At 46.2% G+C, this 26,405-nt stretch overlaps 1 protein-coding gene across 2 annotated transcripts in view; it reads right to left on the reverse strand.

Annotated features, from left to right (window-relative positions):
- ORC5 (origin recognition complex subunit 5) overlaps positions 1–26,405 on the reverse strand; it is a 108,966-nt gene that overhangs the window by 56,732 nt on the left and 25,829 nt on the right. The window contains exons 3-4 of one of the 2 annotated variants that reach the window (XM_077492853.1): positions 11,506–11,598; positions 8,581–8,784 (exon numbers count right to left, since the gene is read on the reverse strand). In XM_077492853.1, the coding sequence (XP_077348979.1) occupies positions 8,581–8,784; positions 11,506–11,598 (297 nt within the window). The remainder of the gene's footprint in view (positions 1–8,580; positions 8,785–11,505; positions 11,599–26,405) is intronic. The other variant, XM_077492854.1, reaches the window with a different exon arrangement.

Raw genomic sequence — 26,405 nt, forward strand, 5'->3', positions numbered from 1 at the left:
CGGTACAGGAGATGGTCAGAGACTGGGGACACGGTACAGGAGATGGTCAGAGACTGGGGACACGGTACAGGAGATGGTCAGAGACTGGGGACGCGGTACAGGAGATGGTCAGAGACTGGGGACACGGTACAGGAGATGGTCAGAGACTGGGGACACGGTACAGGAGATGGTCAGAGACTGGGGACGTGGTACAGGAGATGGTCAGAGACAGAGGACGTGGTACAGGAGTCGTCCCCCATTGCTGGCCAGTGTCCCCCATTGCAGGCCAGTGTGCCCCATTTTGCAGCCAGTGTGCCCCATTTTGCAGCCAGTGTGCCCCATTTTGCAGCCAGCCTGTGCAGGGAGGAGAGCCACCTCCGCCGCCTGTTTGATCACAGCGCAGCGAACATCACAGCTTACATTTCAATAGCTGTTTGTTCCCGGCCACGCGCAGTCACACACAGCCCCTTCCCCTTGTCCGGGCACTTAGATAGACAGATCATCCGCAGGATTGGACGGATGATCTGTCTATCAAAGTGCCCGGACAAGGGGGAGGGGCTGTGTGTGACGGCGCGCGGCCGGGAACACACAGCTATTGAAATGAAAGCTGTGATGTTCCCGGCGCTGTGATCAAACAGGCGGCAGAGGCGGCTCTCCTGCGCTATACACCCCCCATGATGGGCGGCACCAGGGGCGGAGCCCCCCCTCACCCAGGCCACGCCCCATTTTCGGCTCCATTATCGGCCGTTTTTCTCTTTCGGCAAATTGCCGAAAAGGGCATTTTCGGCCGATATGTTTCGGCGGCCGAAATTTCGGTGCATCCCTAGTTTGTGTGCAATCAGGCAGGCCCTTGTACTACACAGTTGAAGGTAAATCTAAAGGAAATTGAATAAAAAAAACGGAGTTACGTACCGGTAACATCCTTTTCCGGGAGTCTTTCAGGACAGCCACCTTAGAGAGACACTGGCTCCTCCCTTCTTAGGAAACACCGCCTTAATTTCCATGATTTAAGCCTCATCCTCCCTCCGTTCCTCAGTTCTTCCAGAGTACCTCCGGCCAACTGGGGAGACACAAGAACACGTCAAACAAACAAACTTTAAATCTTACCTGACGGTCTCATGTGATGAGTTCTCGACGTTCTCCAAAAACCTGGGTGGGAACCGGTGCTGTCCTGAAAGACTCCCGGAAAAGGATGTTACCGGTACGTAACTCAGTTTTTCCCAAGTTCGTCTTTCAGGACAGCCACCTTAGAGAGGATAAGCGAGCACATTACCTTAGGGTGGGACTACTGCTTGCAGCACTTTACGACCAAAGGCCTGGTCTTTGGCTGACAGAAGATCCAGTCTATAGTGTTTCACGAACGTAGAAAAACTGGACCACGTTGCAGCTCTACAGATCTGTTCAGGAGATGCACCAGCCCACTCTGCCTGAGAAGTTGCCACTGCCCTGGTTGAGTGCGCTCTAATCCCAACTGGGGGTTCTAACCCCCATGCTACATAAGCCTGCCCAATGGCTAACCTTAACCATCTGGCTATCGTACGTCTAGAGGCTTTGGAACCCTTCCTAGCCCCTGAAAATAACACAAAAAGTGAATCAGACTTCCTGAACTGACTTGTGCAATCTAAATAATGAAGGACACATCTTCTAACATCCAATCTATGAAAGATGTGTTCCTGTTCTCTAACTGGATTTAAACATAAAGTAGGTAGCACAATCTCCTGGACTCTATGGAAACTAGAGGCTACCTTAGGTAAAAAGGCCGGATCCATCTTAAAAACCAAACGGTCCGGAAAAACCTGAAAAAAGGGTGCCCTGACAGAAAGGGCTTCGAGTTCACTCACTCTTCTTGCTGTAGTGATCACCACCAAAAACACCGCTTTGAGAGTGATCAGTTTTAATGAGCAAGATTCCAATGGCTCAAAAGGTTCTCCTGTGAGAAACTGTAAAACTAAAGAAAGATCCCAAACTGGGAAGGGGGAATTTGAAACAGGTCTCTGCCTACTTAGGGCTTTGAAGAACCTCATTATCCAAGGGTCTGATGCTAGATGCTTTTCTAGAAACACGCTTAAAGTGGATACCTGACCCTTCAGTGTTCCGAGGGCTAAACCTTTATCCGCCCCAGCCTGTAGGAACTCTAGAACGGCTACAGGACTGCGCACGTTGAAGGAACTCTCTGAGCACCAGCTATTGAACCGCCTCCATACCTTTAAGTAAATGGTCTGGGTTTCCTTTTTCCTGCAGTTTAGGAGAGTGGCTACTAAACGATCCGAGAAGCCCTTGCCCTTCAGCAATTCCTCCTCAGAAGCCAAGCTGCAAGGTTCCACCGCTCCACCTGAGGACAGCAGATTGGACCCTGAGACAGGAGATCTTCCTGGATTGGGAGAATCCAGGGGGGTTCTACAGACAGACCCTTCAGAATGGAGAACCACGGCCTCCTGGGCCAGTGAGGTGCGATTAGAATAAGGGTAGTATTCTCCACCTGAAACTTCCTTAACACTGCCGGAATCAGCACGGGAGGGGGGAAAGCATAGCACCTGGAGAAACCCCAACTCTGTGCTAGTGCGTCCACCCCCAACGCCCCGTCTCCCCTGTTTATGGAAAAGAAGATGGCTACCTTCGCGTTTTCCCTAGAGGCAAAGAGGTCTATCGAAGGAATCCCCCACCTCTGGGTGATCATTTCGAAAACTTCCTGCTTGAGAACCCAGTTGCCTTCTCTCAGTGTTTTCCTGCTGAGGAAATCTGCTACCTGATTTTGCTCTCCTTTCAAGTGGATTGCTGAAAGGGACAGGACATTTGCTTCGGCCCACCTGAGGATGGCTTTTGCTAGGGCCCATAAGGTTTTGCTCCTGGTGCCCCCTTGTCTGTTGATGTAGGCTACCACCGAGGAATTGTCCGACCTTACTTTTACATGATGCCCCCGGAGTTCTCTCTGAAAGGTCCTGAGAGCCAGATCCACTGCCCTCAGCTCCCTCCAATTTGAGGATCTCTTCGACTTCCTCCTCTCCCAGATACCCTGTATCAAACGGGAGTCTAGGTGTGCACCCCAACCTGAGCTGCTCGCATCGGTTGTGACCACCCTGGATATTGGTAGAATCCACTCTAGGCCTTGGGACAAATTTGCTCCCTTTCTCCACCACCAGAGGGACCTCTTTACCTGATTTGGAACCGAAACCAAAGAATCCAGAGACCCCTGGCTGTGGTCCCAAACCTTCAGAATAAATAATTGCAGGGGACGGAAATGTAATGTAAACCCCACTGAACCGCTGGGAGTGCGGACGTCAGCAAGCCCAATGCCGACATGACCTTCCTTACTGAGATCTGGTGGCTGCCCTGAAGAAACAACAGTGCCTTGTCTACCTTTTGATTCAATCTTATTTTTATTGAGATATAGAAGCAAGATAGGAGGGGAAAAAAATTACAGAATATTCCAACATATTCGTTTTACATTGTTACATAAACATAAAAAAGAAACCATAGAGAAATCCACTGTACTACTGTGGTGTTGAACTGTCACGAGGTTAAAGTGTTTGTTTTGAGCTTCGGTTTAGGTAGTATGGTAAGAGAGCCTGTAGTCCTACCATGATTAGTCTAAGTTAAAGTGGGTGTGTGTGCACCACTATCCTCTCAGCGGGTGTTGCCCACTCATTACAGGTAGACTAGGGCTATTGTGTTCATTCTGACAATGTTCACTCTGGGGGGGAAGCTCTGTATGTGCCACCATGCTGGTCTAATGAGACTAGAGGTCATAACTTAAGTAATCGGGTATTACTGCAACTTGTATATGGGAGGGAAGAAAGGGGGAAGAGAGTGAGGAAAGAGGGGTCAGGACAGTAAAGAGCGTAGGGATCAAAAGATATACATTCCACCCTGGTCCCACAGGTGTATTGGTAGAGTCCTCTGTGGCCCATGAGATAAACTCTGAGGAATATCGAAACATCGACCATGAGGTCCAGGTCTTAGAGAATTGTTCCTCCCTACCCGTTTCCTGCGACAACATTCTTTCCAAAGTTTTAATTCGGTCCACTTCAATTGCCCAATCCCCCAGGGAAGGCATGCTCGTTGACTTCCAATGTCTGGGCAACACCGTTCTAGCAGCCGCCAAAAAGTGACGCAGAACGTCTTTCTTGACTGACTTAAGCGGTCCCGGGAGCAGAGATAGCAGAGCCATCTCAGGAGAGGGTGCGATGGAGGTCGCCATAAGTTTGCAGTACAAATCAAGGATCTTTTGCCAGAACTTCCTCGCAGGGGGGCATGCCCACCAAATGTGAAGTAAGGTTCCTTTAGATGACAAGCAACGCCAGCAAGTATCCGGAAGTGTCGAGTTAATTCGGTGCAAAGTCGAAGGGCATCTGTACCAGCGGGTCAACAGCTTGAACCCCTTTTCTTGAGAATTGGAGGCTATGGACATTTTGTGGGTCAGTATAAAGCACTTTTGCCAGTCTACAGGCGAGATGGAGTGGCCCAGGTCTTCCTCCCATGCCTGTGTGTATGGGGGAAGGTCAGGATTGTAAGCCCCATGTAAGAGGGACTATAATTGAGAGACTACATGTGTAGGAGGGGTGGCCTGGAGCAGCATGCCTTCCAAGTCTGTTAAGTCAGCGAGTACATTAGGTTTGAATCTTCTCTAAAGGGAGGAAGACTTTTTATTCTGTTGAGTCCAACACATACCCCAGGAAGGTGACCCTCTGGGAAGGATTTAAGTTGGATTTCTCCAGGTTCAGAAGCCAACCCAGGCTTACTAACAGGTCTCTTGCGATCTGTAAATCTCGAGTCAGCTGCGTTGGAGAAGGGGCAAACAGGAGAAGATCGTCGAGATACGCGATCACCGAGATTCCCCTGAGACACAGAAATGCTAGAACTTCTGCCATCACTTTGGTGAAGATCCGGGGGGGAAGAGGATAGCCCGAAGGGAAGTGCTTTGAACTGCAGGTGTAGCACCCCTACTGAGGTTCTCACTGCCAGCCTGAGAAACCGCTGGTGGGTCTCTGCGATAGGAATATGCAGGTATGCATCTTTTAAATCTATCGATGCCATGAAACAGTTTGGTGGAAGAAGTGCTTTCACCGAGTAAACTGAATCCATCCGAAACCTTCTGTAGGTGACTGAGACATTCAGAGGCTTCAGGTTCAGGATGAGCCTGAACTTTCCCGAAGGCTTGCGAACCACAAAAACGTGAGAATAGAAGCCCCTGCCTGTCTCTCCTACTGGGACCCGTACTACCACTTCTTGTTCCTCTAACTTCTGAAGAGAGGAAAGAAGGGCAGATGATTTTTCTGCGCATTTTGGCAGCTCGGTGACAAGGAGACTCAGAGGGGGGAGTTCTGAAAACTCCAAACGGTAACCTCTTCTGATGATCCCCAACACAAACTGATTGGAGGTGATCATCTCCCACTGTGGGAGAAAGGCCCCCAACCTTCCTCCCACTGTGACCCCGTCACTGGGACTTTTTGGGCTGTTCAGGAGGGCGAAAAATTGCTCCCCCGGGCCCCTTGCCCTTGAGCCCCCAACTTTTCTTCTGCCGAACAGTTCTAGGGGCTTCAAATCTTTTCTGGGGACGAGTCTTTCTTTTTGACTGCTCCCCTAATTTCCTCTTAACGGGAAAGGCCTTTTTCTTGTCCGCTGTGCGATCTAGCACTGCTTCAAGACCTGGCCCAAACAGCAAGTCTCCTGTAAAGGGGATCCCACAGAGCTTTGCTTTGGACGCATTGTCTCCCTGCCAGGTCTTCAGCCATAAGGCCCTCCTGGCTAAGTTGGTCAGAGCCGAGGACCTTGCAGACATTCTCACGGACTCAGCCGAAGCGTCCACAATGTATGCTATCCCTTTAAGCAGCATGGAAAAGGAGGATAGAACAGTCTCCTTTGCGGTCCCTGCTTCAATGTGCGCATTAATCTGGGTAAGCCAATACTCCATATTACGAGCCACCACTGTGGCTGCCATGGCTGGCTTAAGATTTCCCTGTGATGAATCCCAGGCCTTCTTTAGGAGTGAATCCATCCTTCGATCCATAGGGTTTGAAAGTACCCCCATGTCCTCAAAGGCCAGATCAGTGTGTCTGGACACCTGGGAAAAAGCAGCATCTAATCTGGGAGATTTATTCCAGACCAGAGCCTCCTCTTCCGAAAAAGGAAACCTTTGTTTTAATGCCCCAGAAAAGAGAGGTTTCCTTTCGGGATCCTGCCATTCCTTCCTGATGGCATCGATCAAAACGTCATGCACCGGGAACACTCGCTTTTTCTGTTCCCCCATGCCTTTGTACATCTGATCATGGAGTGACAATGTCTTTGTTTCCTTTTGTATGCCTAAAGTGGTATGAATAGCTCCTAAGAGCTCATCCACTTCCTCCAGGGAAAGCTTATACCGTGAAGTTCTATTGGATTCCCCATCCAACCCCTCATCGTCAGATTCCCCTTGGAAGTCTGAGACGACACTGTCAACTTCTTCCTCAGCTTCCTCTCTGGAGCCCCCTGGATTCTCTCCACCTGCGGGAGGAATATCCATTGGGCTAGATGGTACACTCTGCTGCGCTGGTGTAGGAGTGCTCTGGGGCTGAGGCCACTGGAAACTGGAGAAAAATGTTTTGAAGGACTGGAAAGTACTAGAGAGTTCCTTCACAGAAGCCGCCAGATCTGCACCCTGTTCTGCTGCCTGCTCCCTAAGCAACCCCTCAATACACTCTTTACAAAGTGCCTTGGACCAGGAATCCCCCATAGAGGCTCTACATGAAGGACACTTCTTCCTAGAACCATGGGGGGACTTGCTCGTGGCTTTCTGAAAAACAGAAATAAGAGAGAGAGCAGCATAAGATTTAAAAGGAAAAAGAAACACCAGCGCTACATAGAGGACCACCGGGAGTGCTCCCCCCCAGGATCAACCATCACCAGGATCCCAGACGCACTACCCTTCCCCCCGACCACCAAGGAGGAAAACACCAGTGGAGCTACTGGTTATAAAGTAAGGGAACACCTCCCCAGGGTTCCCCTTACCTTTGAGTGGCTGGTGCTGTTATCTCCAGGAGCTCTTGGAGCCTCTGCTTCAGACATTCTCCTGTTGAGGAAGAGTGGTACGAACGTGCCTCCTACAGCTGCCTGTACAACTTTAGAAAGAGAGGCTGCACCAGCCGAACGCTTGGTCCCCTTTCACGTGCCGCGTCCGGAACCGGAAGACGCGGATCCAACGAAGAGGTCCGCCCCCACCGGAACTGACGTCGCCCATCATCCGGTCCGGCCTATAGCTCCAAGCCGACTGTGAACACAGGGGGACCTTGGACGTCTTGTTGCAGCGCCCCACTGGGCGAAACGAAGGGATGGACCTCCCCAAACTTTCTGCTTTCCCCAAGCGAAGTTTAGAGTGCGTGTAAAAAAGGTCAGTACAAGAGTTCGGCTCCCCAGCCGACCGGACTGCCTATCCCGTTGAAGCACCCTCCTGGGTGAACGAACGGATGATCCTCTAAAACTTCCTGCTTTCCCCAAGCGAAGTTTAGAGTGTATGGTCAGTACGAAAATTTAGCTCCCTAGCTGACCGGACTGCCGAAAGTAGACCGATAGACGATCGGACTGCCGAGTGGGGCCGGAGCTCCGGTCGGATAGCTTCAGTCTCGCCAACTGATTTAGCTAAGGTTCCTTAGCGGTGTCTCCCCACCGGAGGAAACACCATAACTGAGGAACGGAGGGAGGATGAGGCTTAAATCATGGAAATGAAGGCGGTGTTTCCTAAGAAGGGAGGAGCCAGTGTCTCTCTAAGGTGGCTGTCCTGAAAGACAAACTTGGGAAAATTGTATGGCCAGCTTAAGCCACTCATATTGAATATCAAACCAATCAAAGAATTTAAAAAATTTTGGTCATTTCTGACTCTTGTGCTCCAAGCGCTTCTTCACACCGGACAGCATGCATTAAGCTGCATTCAAGTTGGATGGGGGATTCACTCCTGCTGAGTTATTGTGTTCTAACATTGGGGAGACTTGTTTGTTTTGAGTTATTCACCATAGTTGCTCGCAGGGTTTCACTTTCTTTGGTAAAACAACGATAAGCTATAAATCGGGTGCACTAATTCTTTGGGAAAAACCCAACAGGCTGGTCATACACAAGTCGATCAATAGATAGACTTATGTACCAAAAGCCTGCCCAAACATGGATTAAAATTTGGCTGGTGCCTGTTGAACTGGGCAATTTTTGATCCATGTATGGCTGGTTTAAGGCTGGCCATACATTATTTAAAATGAGCCGATTCCTTCATCCACACACCCGATGTGGATTGGGGAGTGCTTCCCACTGAGCTATTGTATTCTGACAAAGGAGAGAGTTCCACAGTCAGATTACAGTGATCAATTTTGCCAGCCATACCCGGCAGCACTGATCAATGCACAAAAACTTAACGGGCTGGTTGTACATAAGTCAATCAAATAAGATCGACTTGTGTACAACCTGCCTGCCTATGCATGGATCAATATTCAGCCTGTCCTGGCTGAACCGGCTGAATTTCAATCTGTGTATGGCCATCTTAATACACAGTGCCTCCAAGAGGCACTAAATCAGGAATATCAGAGACATAAAGGTTTATGTGAACAGATAACACTGATACACTTCACATGTCAATATACTCACAATGTAAACGGTTTCATTCCCAAATCCTTGACTTGAAATTGCCTTCTTATACAAGCGGATGAACTCATTAAACGTGTCACATCTCTCATAGGAGGAATACTCATTGTCAGGAGCTGGGCGGTGATTGTACAGCTGATTAAGTATTTGTTCAAACAGTAACCGTAACGTGAAGCACTCGACACAATTTACAATGGCATATGGCAGCTGTAAAACAGAGATTGCACATAATTACTATGGAGTATACATTTACTAAACTCACAGGTTTCTAGCAGATGGCTTTATGGATCCTTTTAGCATGTTTCAAGATAATTTGGCAGGCTATTCTTACAGTACAATGATAAATATAAGCTATGGTCAAAATTACGTATTTCTTTTCATTCATTTCATCAACCTTTAAGAACTCCCTGAAAACTCATATTTTCAGAGAAGCCTATCCTGCCTCCATCTAACAAAACTTTTTCTCCATCAAATCATCCTCCACAGTTATTACCTTTTATATCACTTAACCCTCCATCTTAGATTGTAAGCTCCTACGATCAGGGCCCTCTGATTCCTCTTGTATTGAATTGTTTAACGGTACATTCTGCAATAATTTTGTAAAGTGCTAAGAATACTGGCTGCCTCCCATACCCTCAATGAATCCTGGATTTTTAAATCGGAATTTCACTCTCCCAATCAACATTGACGATTTTTAATCCTCATGCTGCAAGGATAGGTAGGGAAGTATATAATATTTACTTGTTTTAAACTTAATTTTTTTTTTTTTTTTTTACAATTCTTCAGTTACTTGGTTTCTAGGGCTACATCATTTGCCTGGGCCTGGAAACCAGAAATAAACCGAAGAAATGTAAAGGAAAAAAAAAAAAAAAGAAGGATTATTTATAAAAGGGGGGGGGGGGGGGAAGAGACTGGATGCGTTACATTTCGAGCGCTAAACAGTGTGGATCCTTCTTGTAGAATAATCTGCGCAGATGATATGAAAGAGAGTATAATGCTGCATACACACGACCGGACTTTCCAGCAGATTAGGTCTGACGGTCTTCACAAAGTCCGTTCGTTTTGAACGCGATGACGTAAATGGGACTAAACAAGGATGTTCAATAACCAGTAGCCAATAGCTGCCCTTGCATCGTATTTGGTCCGTCGGACTAGCACACCGACGAACGGTTTTCCCAATTTTTAGTCCATCGGAATTGAGTACGTCGGATAGATTGGAAACATGTTCTATTTCTAGGTCCATCTAATTTTTTTTCCCCCAAAAAACGATTGGACTAGCCCACACACAATCGGATTGTCCAACGGACTGATCTCGTCGGACCTAGTCTGCCGGAAAGTCCGGTCGTGTGTACGCGGCATAAGACATGACTGGAAACAAGGCATTGCAAACAGAGAAGGAAGAGTGAGAAAGTCACAGTGCTGGGAGCTATTATAAAAAGGATCTACTAAGATACTATAGAGTATATTTATAGATTTTTCAACAAAGATTCATACAGCTTTACCCAGGATGACACTTTTTGCAATTTATTCCAGGAAATATGTGAATCTTGGCTATTAGTTGGGCGACTCTTGTGTGAAAACATTTATACACAGACCCATATTGTATGTGATATTTAGGGGAATGAAGCAGAGAACTCGTTTGTTTGTAGGTACCATATAACAAATGCATAAAATAAATAAATATGGACTGAGGGTGCACAGGCCTTTACCTGAAAGTTAGTAAAGTATGTATGAGTAAAGTTCCACTCTACACAGAATTACTGGTTTCTCTGCAAAGACTGGGACAAGCCTCGCTAATATCTGCTGCAAACATTGCACTAGGGACAAACACCACTTCTATGCTTCGCATTACTGCCCAGGAGGATAATTATCCAACAGCTCCCTGTGTACTACGTGCCCCGCATCCCCTCCCTCTGCCTGCATGCAGTTTTTTTTTTTTTTTTTTAAACACAATAATAAAAAAAAATACATAGGGAGAACAAATGGCAACATAAAACAAATTTCATAAGATATGGGCGTGCTGGCTGCGCTTTCAACAGTGCGATAAATTTTTCGTTCAGGTGGCATTTACATGATTGGAACTGCCTTAAGCTCAAGAAATTCTGCAACACTGGCACCCCAATAACAATGTAGTATTGATATCTCTTATGGTATAAAATATATATTGTAAGATGGACTAGCAGAATTAGATACACTAACTGAAGCAAAACTCCAGTTCGCATTTTATAAAGGAGTCACAGCAGACATAGTTTTTTCTTTTAGGATAAAGGATTTGCATTAAATAATAAAAATGTGATCATTGTACCCCTGCTACTGTTAAATGGTTTGTCTCATGCTTGTAAACTGATACATCTGCGAAAGATGGGACAAATCATTTACCACTGACAGGTGTGCTTTCAATGATCAGCTTTTATTTATTCATGTAAAACCTTTCCTCAAGAAGGAAAAAAATAAAAATAAAAACTAAACTAATGATGTCACTGCTTATAAAGTATTAACTTGAGTTTTGCTTCAATGTGTTAGTGTATCTACATCTGCTAGTACATTTAGCACTCCCCTCCACCAAGATTAACAATTCTGCTGTCCAAACATGCCCCTTGTGCTCATTCATCCGGAGTGGAAGCACTCCAATATAGTAGGTGTGTTATTGGCCGGACTTCCAGGTAAAAAAACAGAAGGAAAAAAGGCTAAAAAAATAAATAAAAAAAAACACCACACCTATACAGCCACTTTAACAAATGGATCAGTAAGGTTGCATATATTTTTGGCTTTGGGTTTAATAACAATTTAACTTTTTCAGAAGGAAGCTAGCGATGACAGCCCCCGTACTTCTTACAGTACAGATTTCCTTTAAATTGTCCACACACACACACACACACACACACACACGTACTAGAGATCACAATGGCGTGGACGTTTTAGTCTTACCTCTAGAGTGCTCAGCACTGTCTTCACAATGTAGGTTTTCCCACTGCCGGTGTGACCGTAGACGAAGATGGATGGAAAGCTTAGATGAGGACGCTGAAATGAATGTACAATTTATTGACTATAATATATTTCAGAGCTGAGTTAAGGGAAGGGCTGTAGATGAAGACAGACAAACAAACATACTCAGTATAATAAGGCAGTGCATCTAAATAAAGTGAACCTGCTCCTTGCTTAGGAAAGGCAACAGATTTACTTATTTACAAACGAATATCTTTGCTTCATATTCCTACCATTCAGCCTTCCGAATCATTGAAAAACGTCAAGCTCGCAAGCAAAAGCTATACACTAAAATTTGTAATATTAGTGGATACATTTAATAGGCAGTGACTTACAGATTAGGTAGAAAATGAGACCCCCAGACCAATGATCTTGAGAAGTCTATTGCTGAGAAAAAGGTATACATTTGCTGTCCCCTCAAGAGAACACATAGCCATTAATGTCTAAACCACTGGCAACAAAATTGAGTACACCCCTAAGTGAAAATATCCAAATTGGGCCCAATTAGCCATTTTCCCTCCTCTGTGTCATGTGACTCGCTAGTGTTACAAGGTCTACGGTGGGAATGGGGAGCAGATGTGTTAAATTTGGTGTTCTCCCTCACTCTTATACTGGTCACTGGAAGTTCAACACGGCACCTCATGGCAAAGAACTCTGAGGAACAGAAGGAAAGAATTGTTGCTCTACATGAAGATGGCCTAGGCTATAAGATTGCCAAGACCATGAAACTGAGCTGCAGCATGGTGGCCAAGACCATAGAGCGGACAGGTACCACTCAGAACAGGCCTCACCATGGTCGACCAAAGAAGTTGAGCGCACGTGCTCATCGTCATATCCAGAGGTTTTCTTTGGGAAATAGAGATATGAGTGCTGCCAGCATTTCTGCATAGGTTGAAGGGGTGGGGGTGGGTCAGCCTGTCAGTGCTCAGACCATACACCGCACACTGCATCAAATTGGTCTGCATGGCTGTTGTCCCAGAAGGAAGCCTCTTCTCAAGATGATGCAAAAGAAAGCCTGCAGTTTGCTGAAGACAAGAAGCTTAAGGACATGGATTACTGGAACCATGTCCTGTGGTCTGAGACCAAGATAAACTTATTTGGTTCAGATGGTGTCAAGCATGTGTGGCAGCAACCGGGAGAGGAGTACAAAGACAAGTATGTCTTGCCTACAGTCAAGCATGGTGGTGGGAGTGTCATGGTCTGGGACTGCATGAGTGCTGCACTGGGGAGCTATAGATCATTGAGGGAACCATGAATGTCAACATGTACTGTGACATACTGAAGAAGAGCATGATCCCCTCCCTTCAGAGAATGGGCCGCAGTTCAGTATTCCAACATGATAACGACCCCAAACACACCTCCAAGATGACCACTGCCTTGATAAAGAAGCCGAGGGTAAAGGTGATGGACTGGCCAAGCATGTCTCCAGACCTAAACCCTATCGAGCATCTGTGGGGCATACTCAAATGTAAGGCGGAGGAGCACAAGGTCTCGAACATCCACCAGCTCCGTGATGTCGTCATGGAGGAGTGGAAGAAGAATCCAATGGCAACCTGTGAAGCTCTGGTGAACTCCATGCCCAAGAGGGTTAAGACAGTGCTGGAAAATAAGGATAGCCACACAAATATTGACACTTTGGGCCCAATTTGGACATTTTAACTTAGGGGTGTACTCACTTTTGTTGCATGGTGTGTGTGTGTGTTGCACGATTCAGGTTAAAATTAGAATCACAATTTTTTTTGCTTAGAAGATAGATCACGATTCTCGCAGTGTAACATCAAAAATTGGGCTAACTTTACTGTTTTTTTTATTCATTTTTTTTCCCCAAAAAATTGCATTTGAAAGACCACTGGGCAAATACAGTGTGACATAAAATATTAAACCAATTGACATTTTATTCCCTAGGGTCTCTGCTAAAATATATATATATATATATATATATATAATGTTTGGGGGTTCCAAGTAATTTTCTAGCAAAAAAAATATTGATTTTAACTTAAGAAACAAGTATCAGAAAAAGATTTAGACTTTAAGCGGTTAAACGTTCTGCATTTACATTGTTTAACTACTTCCCACCGGCCAATGTACATATACGGCCGGGTGGGTGCCCTCTCCTGAGTGGACGTTCAGGAACGTCCTTCAGAAGGAGGGAGTACCGTGCGCCTGTGCAGCGGCGCCATCCCGAAGTGCTCGTGTCACCCGGACACGGCACATCTCCGATAGGCAGGAGGGCTCTGTGATTGGGCCTCCTGATCACATGACGGCCGTGTCCAATCACAGCCGTCATGTGATGTAAACAAACAGCTGGTTGCTAGGCAATCAGCTCTCCTCTCACGGAAGTCGTCGCTGAGGAGAGGAGAGCGGATCGCTGCAGCCGGCTGGTGATCAGTGAGTATGAGCTGTTTTTTACTACTGATCACCAGTCTAGTGTAAACACAAATGTAAAAACACACATCCCCACACAATGTCCCCAAAACACACATGTCCCCAAATAATAACACCTGCCCCCCACATATGTCCCACCGATTATCTGCACACATATGTCTGTGATCACATGCACACATCTGTACGTGATCACACACACACCAATTATTATACATTAACTGAATTTTATTTTAATTTTTTTACCAAAAACATGATTTCTTTTAAAATAGAAAGAAGAAAATATTGTTTTTGTTTTCCAAATTTCCGCTCTTTTTTCGCTTATATCGCAAAAGAAATAAAACGGAGTCATGAATAAATACCCCCAAAATAAAGCTCTATTTGTGCGAACAAAATGATAAAAATTTGGGTACAGCGTAGCATGACCTTGCAATTGTCGCTGAAAGGTGAAAAATGGTCTGGGAAGGAAGGGGGCGAAAGTGCCCTGCATTGTAGTGATTAGAAACTTGGCAGACTGCCTGTTTTTTTTTTTCCCCACACAGAAGTTTATCCCTTTGATCTAAGAAGGAAGAGTTAGTTACAATGTTTCAAGTTAAAAACTTGGCAGACTGCCCGGATGTTTTCTTTTGACAGCTGAATGAGCAGCTAAGTTTCTCCACTTATATGAAAAGTCCTGAGCTACTAGCCAGTAGTCAAGGGTTACTCGGCACCAGTTGCCACCCGACCCTTACCCTGCCCCGCCCCTAATCACGCCATCATAAATGAAATGTAGGTTTCAATGCAGGCTCACCTGTGCCCATCATTGCAGCTCTATATCTATATATATCACACACACACAAACACACTCTTTATCCTAATACAATAAGCTCAGAAGCACATATTGCGTAAAGCTTGTATTACAGGACTAGACCAGGCACTGTCAAGTAGCAATGTGCCATCTAATTTTGCCCGATTCCTACTGAATTTGTGAAATCCGAGATTTGGGTGGTCCTTCACGCAGCTTCCGCCTCAAAAAATTTCAATTGTATGAACCAGATAGAAAAGCATCGGCTGAATGTAGTAACTGTTTAAGTATTCAGACAGCTGTAGGTGCCACAGCTTTCTGAATATAACAGCCTGTATGAATAATTCCTCCAACCACACTATTAAACATAGATGAGAAATCAAGCAGTGTATGGTTAGTTATAAGCTGACCGTACTAGTAGCTTTTCATATAAACATCCATATGAATATTCTAAGTACATTAGATGACTTGAAAAATGTCATTCCATAGTACTTGTTCAAAGTTTTGTTCACTTTTAAACACTTGATATTGGAATAAATAGACTTTACCCACTTCAGCTCCAGGAGATTTTACCCCCTTTATGACCAGGCCCCTGCTGGCTATTCGGCAAAAACTGACAATTTTAAAACAAATCAAACATCTTTATAAACTTTGGCCAAAATGTATTCTGCTACTGGTCTTTGGTTTAAAAAAATAAATAAAAATATATGATAAAGTTTATATTAATTGCTTTGCGTGAAAGTTATAGCATCTACAAACTATGGCATATATACTGGAGTTTTATTTTTAAAATTTGTAATGGTGGAGATCTAAGACTTATAGTGGGACTGTGCAATCAGACACTTTCTGGGAACTGATACCGACATCCAGTGACATCAGTACAGTGATCACTGATAAGAATATACACTGTCACCGTACTAATGACACTGATTGGGAAGGGGTTAACAGCTAGGGGGAATCAAGGGGTTAATTGTGCTGCTGTTTACTACATATCAATTTGTTTCTGGGAAAATAAACAAAATCTATAAATTCCCTCTGTATAGAGCCCTGTGTTAGTTGATCAACACAGGGCTCTATGCTGTGATTTAACACAGATGATCAGCACGTCCCGGCTATGAATCACTGGCCAGGATCGGTTGATGAACTCCCACTGTTGCCAAATCACAGGGGAATAGGTGGGTGCCCGTCCAATATCCAGAAACAGGCAGCGATGTAGGGGATCTCAAATAAGTCTCTAGTGCGAGAGGCTTTGCCTCCTGCCCATGGAGCAAAGCTAGTCCAGGTGGTCAGGTAGGTTGTGAGACCTCTTGGAGGCATGCATCAGTGTACACAAAATGCTGCCATGGTCTCCAGGTCTCTCAAAAGATGTCCTCCCGGGTTGTGCAGGGTGGTGGCGATATCCCCTATATCTCTCAGCTCGTTCACTTTAGTAAACCACATGGATTTTGACGGCGGATTCTCCGATCTCCAACAGAGGGGGATGCATGCCTTGGCCACATTTAATAACTGGATGGTGAGAGATGCTTTGTATTTCTTGATCAGTCGATCAGATAGATTAAGCAAGCAAGCTGTGGGATTCCACTCTAGAGAAACATTGGTCAGGTGTTTGATTGTGCAGGTCACCTTACGCCAAAAAGGGAGTTTGGGAAGTCCCAGAAGACACGTAGCATTGTTTCCTCCACATTGCCACATCACCAACACAGACGAGGGACTTGCGGAAAGAAACGATGCAGAGTAGTGGGTACCCTATACCATTGTGTCAAGATCTTGTAACAAGTCTCTTGAAATCTGAAGTCCAGAGAGGGGGAGTTTGTAGCAGATACCTCGGCAGTCGATGAGAGTTGCCCATCGGGTCCCACAAAGTCACATAGATGGAGCCGGCCGCACACTGCCAGTCGCCTAAGTTGAGGATTCTGAAGGCCAGGTGGGAATTCCGGATTGCCCAAAACCGGCACCATAGGGGAGGGTAGTGGTGCCACTGAGGAATGTCTGGCCACCAATAGCATGCTGCCCAGTGTAGGGTGGTCAATGAGGTTTTTTGACAGAGGCGAGGTGATTCATGGCCAGCTCTTGGCTGTGTCGTTAGAGTCTTCCATTTCCGTGGCCACCCATTGTGTGTCTCTGCATAGCAATGCCAGTCGACCAACCTGGTGAGATGGGCCGCAATGTGATAGGCTCTCACATCTGGGAGACCCCACCCCTCCTCTATGCTTCACAAGATGGAGAAGTTGAAGCCTAATGCGTGGCCTGCGGTGGGACCAGACAAAGTCACGGAACATAGAGTCTACTCCCTTGAAGTCACCAGTGGAAGCTGGATAGGGAGAGCTTGCAGCTGGTACAGTACTCTAGGCAACATGGTCACCTTCAGGGCATTGCAGCGGCAAAACCACGTTAACGTGAGTGAGTATCAATGAAGGAGGTCTGTTCAAAGACCGATAAGTAGCGGGGCGAAGTTGGTCTTATACAGGTTAGAGGGGTCAGAAGTATTGTCCACTCCCAAGTAGTGAATAGAATCAGTAGCACAACGCAAAGCGCAGGCATTTGAGAGAGTGTCCTTGCCCACTGCAATGTTAACAATGGAGGATTTGGACAGGTTGATTTGGAATAGAGAGAGAGGGCACCAGAGACTGAAGCAAAGTTGGGAGAGAGGTAGGCGGTTCCATTAGGGAAAAAAATTAAGTCGTCCGCAAAAGCCGGCACCTTGTGGGTTTGCGAGGATTTTTGGTAGCCAGTGATGCTAGAGTCTGCCCTAATTTTGCACAGAAAGGGCTCCAGAGAGATTACGAAAATCAGAGGAGACAAGGGACAGCCCTGCCGCGTGCCATTGAGAATTTTCAAAAAGTCTGGCCTAGTCTCATTAACCTTGACCGCGGCGGTGGGATGAGAATAAAGGGATAGTACCCAGATCAGCATGGAGGATCAGAGGCCAATGTGCTCACACGTATGAAGGTCCAGTCAACACAATCAAAAGGCCTTCTCCGCGTTGGTAGACAGCAAGAGAAGGGGGCGATTCGCTGACCGGGCTTCATGAATCAGGTACATCACCTGAATGGTATTGTCGTGAGGCTCCCAGAAGGGTACAATGTCTGCTTGATCCCTATGGATGAGATGCACGGGCAACCTGTTTGCCAACATTTTTGTAAATAGTTCCAGATCAGTGTTTAGGAGTGCTATTGGACGATAATTCGCGCATCTTAATGGGTCTGTCTCCTCCTTTGGGATAAGGGAGATAGAAGCTCTCAAAGTATCTACCGGAAAGGATTCCCCCTCCGTGATAGAATTGAGCGCAGAGACCAGGGGTTGTACAAACATCTCAAAGACGACTTTATAATATGTCGAGGCAAGGCCATCGGGACCAGGGGCCTTCTTCAGCTTCGAGTTGGCCGGAGCCAACCCCAGCTCCTCAGCTGCGATAGGCTCTTTAAGCTCCTCTTGGATTGCAATAGGGAGTGATGGCATGCCAGACGAGGCAAGATATGACTGTGGGGTCCACCACCGGGAAGGGGGGGGGGTTAGTAGTGAAGGAACTGTGCAAATTCTAAAGGCCTTCGTAGAAGGAACAGAACTCCGCTGCCATGTCGGAAGATGTATTTAAGCCTTTGTCCAGAAGATCCCATAATATGGGAAATGTACGTTTTTGCAGACCACGCAATGCCTGAGCCAACAGTGTGCCAGGTTTGTTTGAAAAATCATACATTGTGGGGCGCATGCGCGGCGCAGAATGAGCTAGAAGCTAAGCCTAGGAGCTCCCGGGGCGACAGAGAATCTATAACACTCCCCAGGACGTTTCGGATCGACTACCGGCCCACGAATAACATCCCTCTCCTGCGGGACCACTCGTGCATGCCGACGTCCAAGAAAGGCAAGTAGAAAACCGCTCAACGCTCCCTGACTGCCTATCTTTTGCGGGCCACGGAAAGACAGGAGATGTCCCAAGATGGCCTACACAGACGCCGATGCCTCGCGGTCGGCAGGCTCGCCTAAAGGTACTGGGGACGCACATTTAACCAAGGCAGACTTAGAAGACAGCCTGACCAACATGTATGACAGACTAAATAGGAAGTTCCAAGCGGAACTGCACAAGTCCACGAGCGTGTTGTCCCAAGAGATGGCGGTCCTGGGAAGTAGGACAGATCTCCTTGAAGTGAAACATGACAAACTCCACCTGGCCTATTCGGATCTCCGGAAAGAACATGAGTTACTGGGGGATACGGTTGTCCAGCTTCAAAACCATTTGGAAGACCTGGACAACCGCAACAGGAGGAACAACGTTAGGGTGCGGGGGATCCCAGAATCGGTGACCGACCTCCCCACTACGATCGTTCGTCTGTTTCAACTCCTGCTACCGACCCAACCCAAAGAAGCCTTCACATGTGATCGCCTGCATCGGGCGCTGAGACCTAAACCTCCCCCGGAGAAACCCCCCAGCAATATTGTGTTATGCCTTAAAGACTTTCTCATAAAAGAGGAAATCCTCCGAGCCTCGCGTAACACGCCACGCATTCAACTGGATGGGGCATCCATACAGATTTATCCTGACATAGCACCAGCTACACTGGAGAAACGAAGGAGGATGAAAGACATTACCTCTACCTTGCAGACAGCACAGATACGTTATCGCTGGGGTTTCCCGTTTAAGTTGATCGTACCGCACAATGGATCCACTCATATTGCCACTACAGTCACGGAGGGCAAAGAAATCTTGGTGAAGCTGAGACTGTTGGAGCGACAACAAACACCCCGACACCCTGCAACACCACGTCCATCCCCCATTTGGGCCACGCCATCGCCTCAGAGGGATAGGCGTTCTCGCAGGCTACATCCATTACCTGATGTCTGACTGTGCCAACACCCGTCCAGAAATTCCCTAAGACTGCTATCCCTGGATTATTTTCTGGTCACTTTAGACTTACCTGAGTTCCCATTCCCAACTACCCCGCTTGGACAAGGCTAAATTTACCACTTGGATTCTTCCGGTCCCCGGAGGATGAGAGGAGCAATTTTGTTTTCGTAGTTTTCTATTCTTCTCTCTTCTGATATTTTGATCCGCGCTCCCCCCCCCTTCCATACTTGCACACCATTCCCTACACGATCCCAGTTCCTGGACTCTGGTCACTGTATCGGTGGACCATATCCGCCTTACCCTCTTTTTAACTATCCACCTCCGTGGTGGGGAATATGTGGAGCAGGTGGCAGTTGGGTCGAAGGGCCCTTTATTTACAAATTATTTTTGGTCTGGCCAGATTTTCCGCCCGGACTCCATAGAGCTTTAAGTTTTCTTTTTGTTTCTTTGTTATGCTGACTTCGCTGCTGATTATTATCTGTGGGAGTATCTGTTTGGAATTTTTAGATTTCCTGATAGGGGAAGATCTCCTCATGGCTTTACACTTACACATTTATGCTTTGTATTGGATGCTGGGGGTTCCTCTGGCACTGGACTCTGGTACGGGGTATCTAGCTCTCCTTATAGGCCACTTATGAAGAAGCTACTAATTAATAGATTACATGGGTCTCCATATTATCTCACATAATGTGAGCGGCTTTAATTCCCCCCAAAAACGGAGGAAGACCTTCCGCTATTATAAACAATTGGTGCAGACATTATCCTACTGCAAGAGACGCATTTCTCTTCGGGGGCCTGCCCTAAACTTTTTGATAAATCCTACAAATTGCACTACAGTACCACTTTTGAGTCCAGGGCCAGAGGAGTGGCAATTTTTGTTCGTAATACTGTTCAGTTTGAACCTTCTCATGTGTATAAGGACCATGATAGTAGATTTCTTATTATTCAGGGTATGTTACTGGGTAAGGCTGTGACGATTGCCAACTTGTACGCCCCGAATGCGGCGCAGGGCGCCTTCTATAATTTATTTCTACGTACTCTAGATAGATACATCTCTCCCCACCTGATCGTGGGGAGGGGGGGGGGGGGGGGATTTCAATTTGGTAGCTAACCCCTCAGAGGATAGGAGCAAAACCTCACATAGTGCCAAGGCGTTCCCTAAATTTCTCACTAAATCATTGGACAGACTACAACTCATTGACACCTGGAGGGCCCTGAACATTGGCGCTAAGGAATATACACATTACTCCCACCCTCATGATAGTTACGCTAGATTAGACTACATTTTTGCATCTCCGGTTTTGTTAGCCAATTCGTCCCTCACTACTATCCACCCCTGTCCCTGGTCGGATCATCAAGTAGTGGCCTTCCATACCTCACACGTTGGTCTTTCCCCTACTCTAGCGTCTTGGAGGATGAATGACTCCCTGTTGACAGACCCTGTTACCCATACTCTGATTGCGGGCCACTTAGAAGATTACTTTGATATTAATGACACTCCTGACATTCTCCCCCCCCCTCCCCAAGTCCTTTGGACTGCTCATAAGGCGGTTCTTCGTGGCCACTTAATCGAGATAGCGGTCACTAGGAAAAAACAGAACAATGCTAGGATCCAGTCCCTCACCCGCGATCTCCGTGCCCTTTACCAAACCCATGCACAAACACATTCTCCAGACACCCTCCTTCTGATTAATAAAAAAAAGAGCCGAATTGGACACCATCTTCTAGGAACGCACAGAGAAATCGCTTCGCTGGTCTAAAGCTAGGTTTCTACTACACAGTAATGCTGCCCCAGGCATGTTCTCTCGTAAACTGCACCAGTCCCTACAGCCTGCCCATGTCTACAAATTAAAAAATAGCTCCGGTCATATGGTCACCCACCCTAGTGAAGTATTAACATCTTTTTCTTCTTTCTACCAAGACCTGCTGTCCCCCCCTTCGCAGTCAGTACCCAATGCCATGGGTCATTGGTTGGATTCTATCCATCTCCCATCTCTTTCAGAATCACAACTGAACACTTTAAATGCCCCATGCACCGACCAAGAGGTTATGACCACCATTAAGTTTCTTAAATCTTCTACAGCCCCTGGTCCAGATGGTTACACCTCTCTATATTATAAAAAGTTTTCCCAGATCCTGGCCCCAAAGTTGACTAAACTTTTTAACCAGACATTACGAGGGCAGACACTCCCAGACGAGATGCTGCACGCTAATATGACACTGATCCCCAAACCGCATAAGGACCACTCCTTGCCCCAAAACTATAGGCCTACTTTGGTTTTAAATAATGACATTAAAATTTTAGGAAAGATTTTGGCGAATAGATTGGCCCCCATTATTAGCACCCTGGTAGGCCCAGAACAAACTGGCTTTATCCCCAATAGGCAGATCACTGATAACATTAGATTGGCCACGAATATCATTCAAGACGCAAACCTTTTTTCTCGCAAAGTTTTGATTTTGGGGTTGGATATCCAAAAGGCATTTGACAGTGTCCTATGGCCGTACTTGGATCAGATTTTGGCCAAATTTGGGTTCGGGGAGAGTTCGTGAATGGGTTTAAGGCACTGTATCATAGACCCCAGACTAGGATCAAACTCCCAGGTAGCTCCTTAGAATTTTTCTCTTTAGGCAGGGGCACCCGACAGGGTTGTCCCCTTTCCCCTCTGATATTTGCCCTAGCTTTGGAGCCCTTGGCTAGGGCAATCATAGCAGACCCAAACATAGGGGGGTACTTGAAGGAGGAAGGGGAGTACAAAATAAGCCTATATGCGGACGATGTCCTTCTGTTCTTACCCAACCCTCTGATAGCACTCCCCAATCTTCTCGAGCTGTTGCTCTCCTTCCAGAAGCTTTCGGGACTAGGGGTCAATCTGTCTAAGTGTTCTGCCCTTCCTATCAATTTTGCCCCCGCGGAAATATCTAACCTTCATAACTCTTTTGGACCTTCCCTCTCTAACCACACGTTACAATACCTTGGGGTTCACCTAGCTCCGTCCCTAAAAGAAATCTATAGTGCCAATTTTCCCCCAGCCTTTATTATGGTCCGGAGATGGTTGAGGCTATGGTCGACTTACCGGATCCCATTAATAGGTAGGGTAGTAGCTATCAAAATGTCGATTTTGCCAAAACTATTGTATTTCTTTAGGGCTCTCCGTTTGTATGTATCTCGCCAATCCCTTACCGCGTTACAACGTGATATTAACGCCTTTATTTGGCAGGGTAAGAGGCCCAGACTTGGGAGACCCCTACTACACTGACCTCTGCTGCAGGGTGGCCTGGGCCTTCCAGACGTGTGGCTATATTATTTAGCAGCCAGGCTAGCCCAAACAGCTCAGTGGCATGCCCCCATGACTGGAACACCATGGTTACAGTTTGAGACTCAGTCACTACGACCATACTTTCTCCCAGGCATCCTGTGGCAGGAGGGGCTGAGGCCGGGTGACCTAGCTCCCCTTAATGCTATTGTAAGTAGCTCCTCTTATCTTTGGTCACTTTACCACCTCAAATTTAAACTACGTCCTGATAGACCCAGTTTGGCATCGTTTTTAGGCGATAGGAGATTCCCCCTTGCTTTTGAATCTCCTGTCGCCTTTCGATGGTGGATTCGGAAATCTTTGATCACCTTACGGGCTCTATGCGTTCACGGAGGTGTCTTCGCCTCCTTCTCGCAACTCCAGACACAGCATGAGGTACCAAATTTGATAAATTCCTTCAAATTCGCCATTTCTTTCAATCACACTATAGACCCACCCTTACCCCCTATAATACTCAATTTGAATCCATATGCTATCGACACTCCAGAGATAAGGTGTTTATATATGGTGGAGATAATACCCCTATCGAATCCCAACTACCTGAGAAATCTAGGGCTATGTGTTTGTGGGAAACCGATCTAGCCACTGAGTTCTCATCTGAAAAGTGGCGGGATATGCTTCTGAATATGCATAGATGCTCCAGGTCAATGGCTGTAAAGGATACTGTGGTGAAGCTACATACACTGTGGTATCTCACCCCGGATAAGGTTCACAAGTTCTACCCCGCGGTCCCCGACCTTTGCTTTAGGGGATGCCCTACGACGGGCACCTTACTCCATACCTTTTGGAGCTGCCCTCAACTCCAGAGTATTTGGGATCAGGTCTTCACTACAGTGTCCTCTATTGTAGGTTCTAATATTAACACCTGAACACTGCTTATTGTTTGCCCCGATAACCGGTATTCCCCAACCCACGCAGAGGTTGATCAATACGCTGTTCTGTGCCGTCCACTGGACTATTGCACTTCACTGGCGCTCGCAGATAACTCCCTGGTCGCAGGTCCTTCGTAGGATGGATGCTATCCGTCTCATGGAGCGGATACACCATACAATTATGGATACTATGCATATTCATACGGCTAAATGGGCCAATTGGCCGTTATATCCAAGTCCCGCGGGAGGGCCATCTCTACACCACCCTCAGCAGGAGGTGATTTGAAGTCTGGATGAACTCGATATCCTTGTCATGTTAGGTTGGGCCTACCAGTTATTGACTCCCAAGATTGCCCCACTGGATAGCTTTGTCCTCCCATGCCCATTGAACCGGGTTGCAGCTAGCTACTATTCAGGTGCGGAGCTGTAGCCCCTATCGTTGTTTGCATGTGAAGTCAGCGGTAATAATAATAACAATGTTCTCTTTTCTGTTCTGTTATTGTTCCTTTTAGCCTTTCACTGATAACCTGCATGGTCTCGACTAGCATCACTTAGTACACGAATAGCTTAGGCCATTCGCACTATCTGTAGAGTGTTTTGCATTTTGCCTTGTACGATGCTGTCCCAGCTGTATATAGCTGAAGTGTATTTTTTTGCTATACCTTGATGCAGCCATGTATCTACTTCTATTGTTCTGTTTATTCTTTTATAACCAATAAAACGTTTGTAATCAAAAAGAAAAATCATACATTGTACGGTCTGCCCATACCAGTTTTTGCTTAGTTTTGTGGAGTAAGAGCGAGCGGAGTTCCTTGCAAACACTAAGGAGATCCCGATATGTTGAACGGGCATGGCTGGCCTTATGTCAGCTGCGCATCTAAACGAGTTCTTCCGTGCGACTGGTTCTCTCCCATTTGGGGGGGGGGGGGGGGGGCTCCGATTCTTATCAGCGGACCCCGAACGACTGTCTTATGTGCCTCCCAGACCACCAAGGGATTGGAGTTAAACATTTATTATCATTTATTAGAGACAGGCTTGAATTAACATGTTTTAAATGAATATAAAAGTCTGTCATTCAGCCCCTAAAGTAACTGTAAACACAATACATCCCAAACAGGAGAGGACAAGAAAAAGTTGGGGCTTATCGAGTGACAGTAAACACTAGTGTGATAGTATCAAAACAATTATTTATTGATAGAATATAAAACATGAAGGTAAATAGGAGTGGCAGGTACTAGACTAACCCAAATCACGTGATGGCAAGCCACAATGGACTAGCCAAAAACACACAGACATGTGGGAGAGACAACAAAACAAATGAGACAAAACATCCGTACGCCGCTACTATGTCGAGACGCAGCTATGCATCAGCATAGTGAAACGCGTTGATGTCACTTCTGCCCAGGCGCCATGCTACTGAAACATCCCCCATCGCTTTTGTGAACCCGCTGTGAGAGCGATGGGTCACGATCGCCTGTTCAAGACGGATGGGAGATAGCAAGGGAGTTTATCTCCCCATGAATGGACTCCAGTCTTTGAAGGAATAACGGTGGAAGCAGGATTCCCTTGCTTTGCAGCATTGTGAACCAACTTTTTCTTGTCCCCTCCTGTTTGGGATGTATTGTGTTTACACCAAGGGATTGGAGACTGATGCTTTGTTAATGGAGAAGTAATCCCGCAATGTGGTCAGTAGCTCAGAACGGGTCTCCTCTGACTGGTGCAGGGCCTCATTCAGTCTCCAAGATGGAGGGGTCCAGGCCACTGGACCCAGTTGAAGCATCAGATGGATCAGTGCATGGTCTGAAAAAGATATGATGACAATACAGGAGGACAAATAGTGAAAAAAGCCTTTGCGCTACTATTTCACAGGTAAAGCTAATCTGTAGGGTGAACATACCTCTTCATAAAAAATCAATATAGAAAAAATGCATACAATAAATCATATACAAAAGTGCTCGTGCAAATGTTATAATAAGGTGCTAGAAACTGCAGCTGAACCTGATAGCATTACACAAACTATCAAATGAAAAAAAAGGGAACAGTAGGTCCTGCGCAAATCTATCAGAAATCCTATATAAAGTGCTAAGTGCAAATGAAAAATAAATATATAAAAATAAACCCAGAACTTAATATATAGAAAGCAGGCAAAATACAAAAGTCCATATGGTGGATGTCACCGTCTAATTCACTGGCACCAACTGGGAAAACGCAGATAAAAACAGTACTTAAAAAATCCAGGGGCTGAAGGCTCCCAGAACTCTCACCTCCAAGTGTAGAAAGATAGGCACATCAAAACAAAGCAGACCACCTCCATTCTCGTTCCCAGCCACCAGGGGGTCCTCAGCTACAGCCAACTAGGAAACAATGATCTCTGCACTGGGCCACAAGGGGGCCATATAATACACTGTAGACTGTACTGTTGCTACGAGGAAGGTTTCCACAGGAGTGTGCAGCTCAAAAAAATAATAAACATGGAGAGAGAGGGAAGGCTCTGATAGTGTAGTAATTTTCTCAAAATGGTAAAGTTTAATTAAAAAAAAGTATAAAAATCGGACTCTCACATTTAAACAGAAAAACAGCACATAAAGCAAAATGGTGTTTTGGCGGTTTCCGCCAGTCCTACTTCACTTCCAGTACGACGTACG

The sequence above is a fragment of the Lithobates pipiens genome, unplaced genomic scaffold, assembly GCF_037356315.1.
Source record: "Lithobates pipiens isolate NorthernLeopardFrog02 unplaced genomic scaffold, aLitPip1_a1.2 Scaffold_19, whole genome shotgun sequence".
Lineage (NCBI taxonomy): Eukaryota > Metazoa > Chordata > Amphibia > Anura > Ranidae > Lithobates > Lithobates pipiens.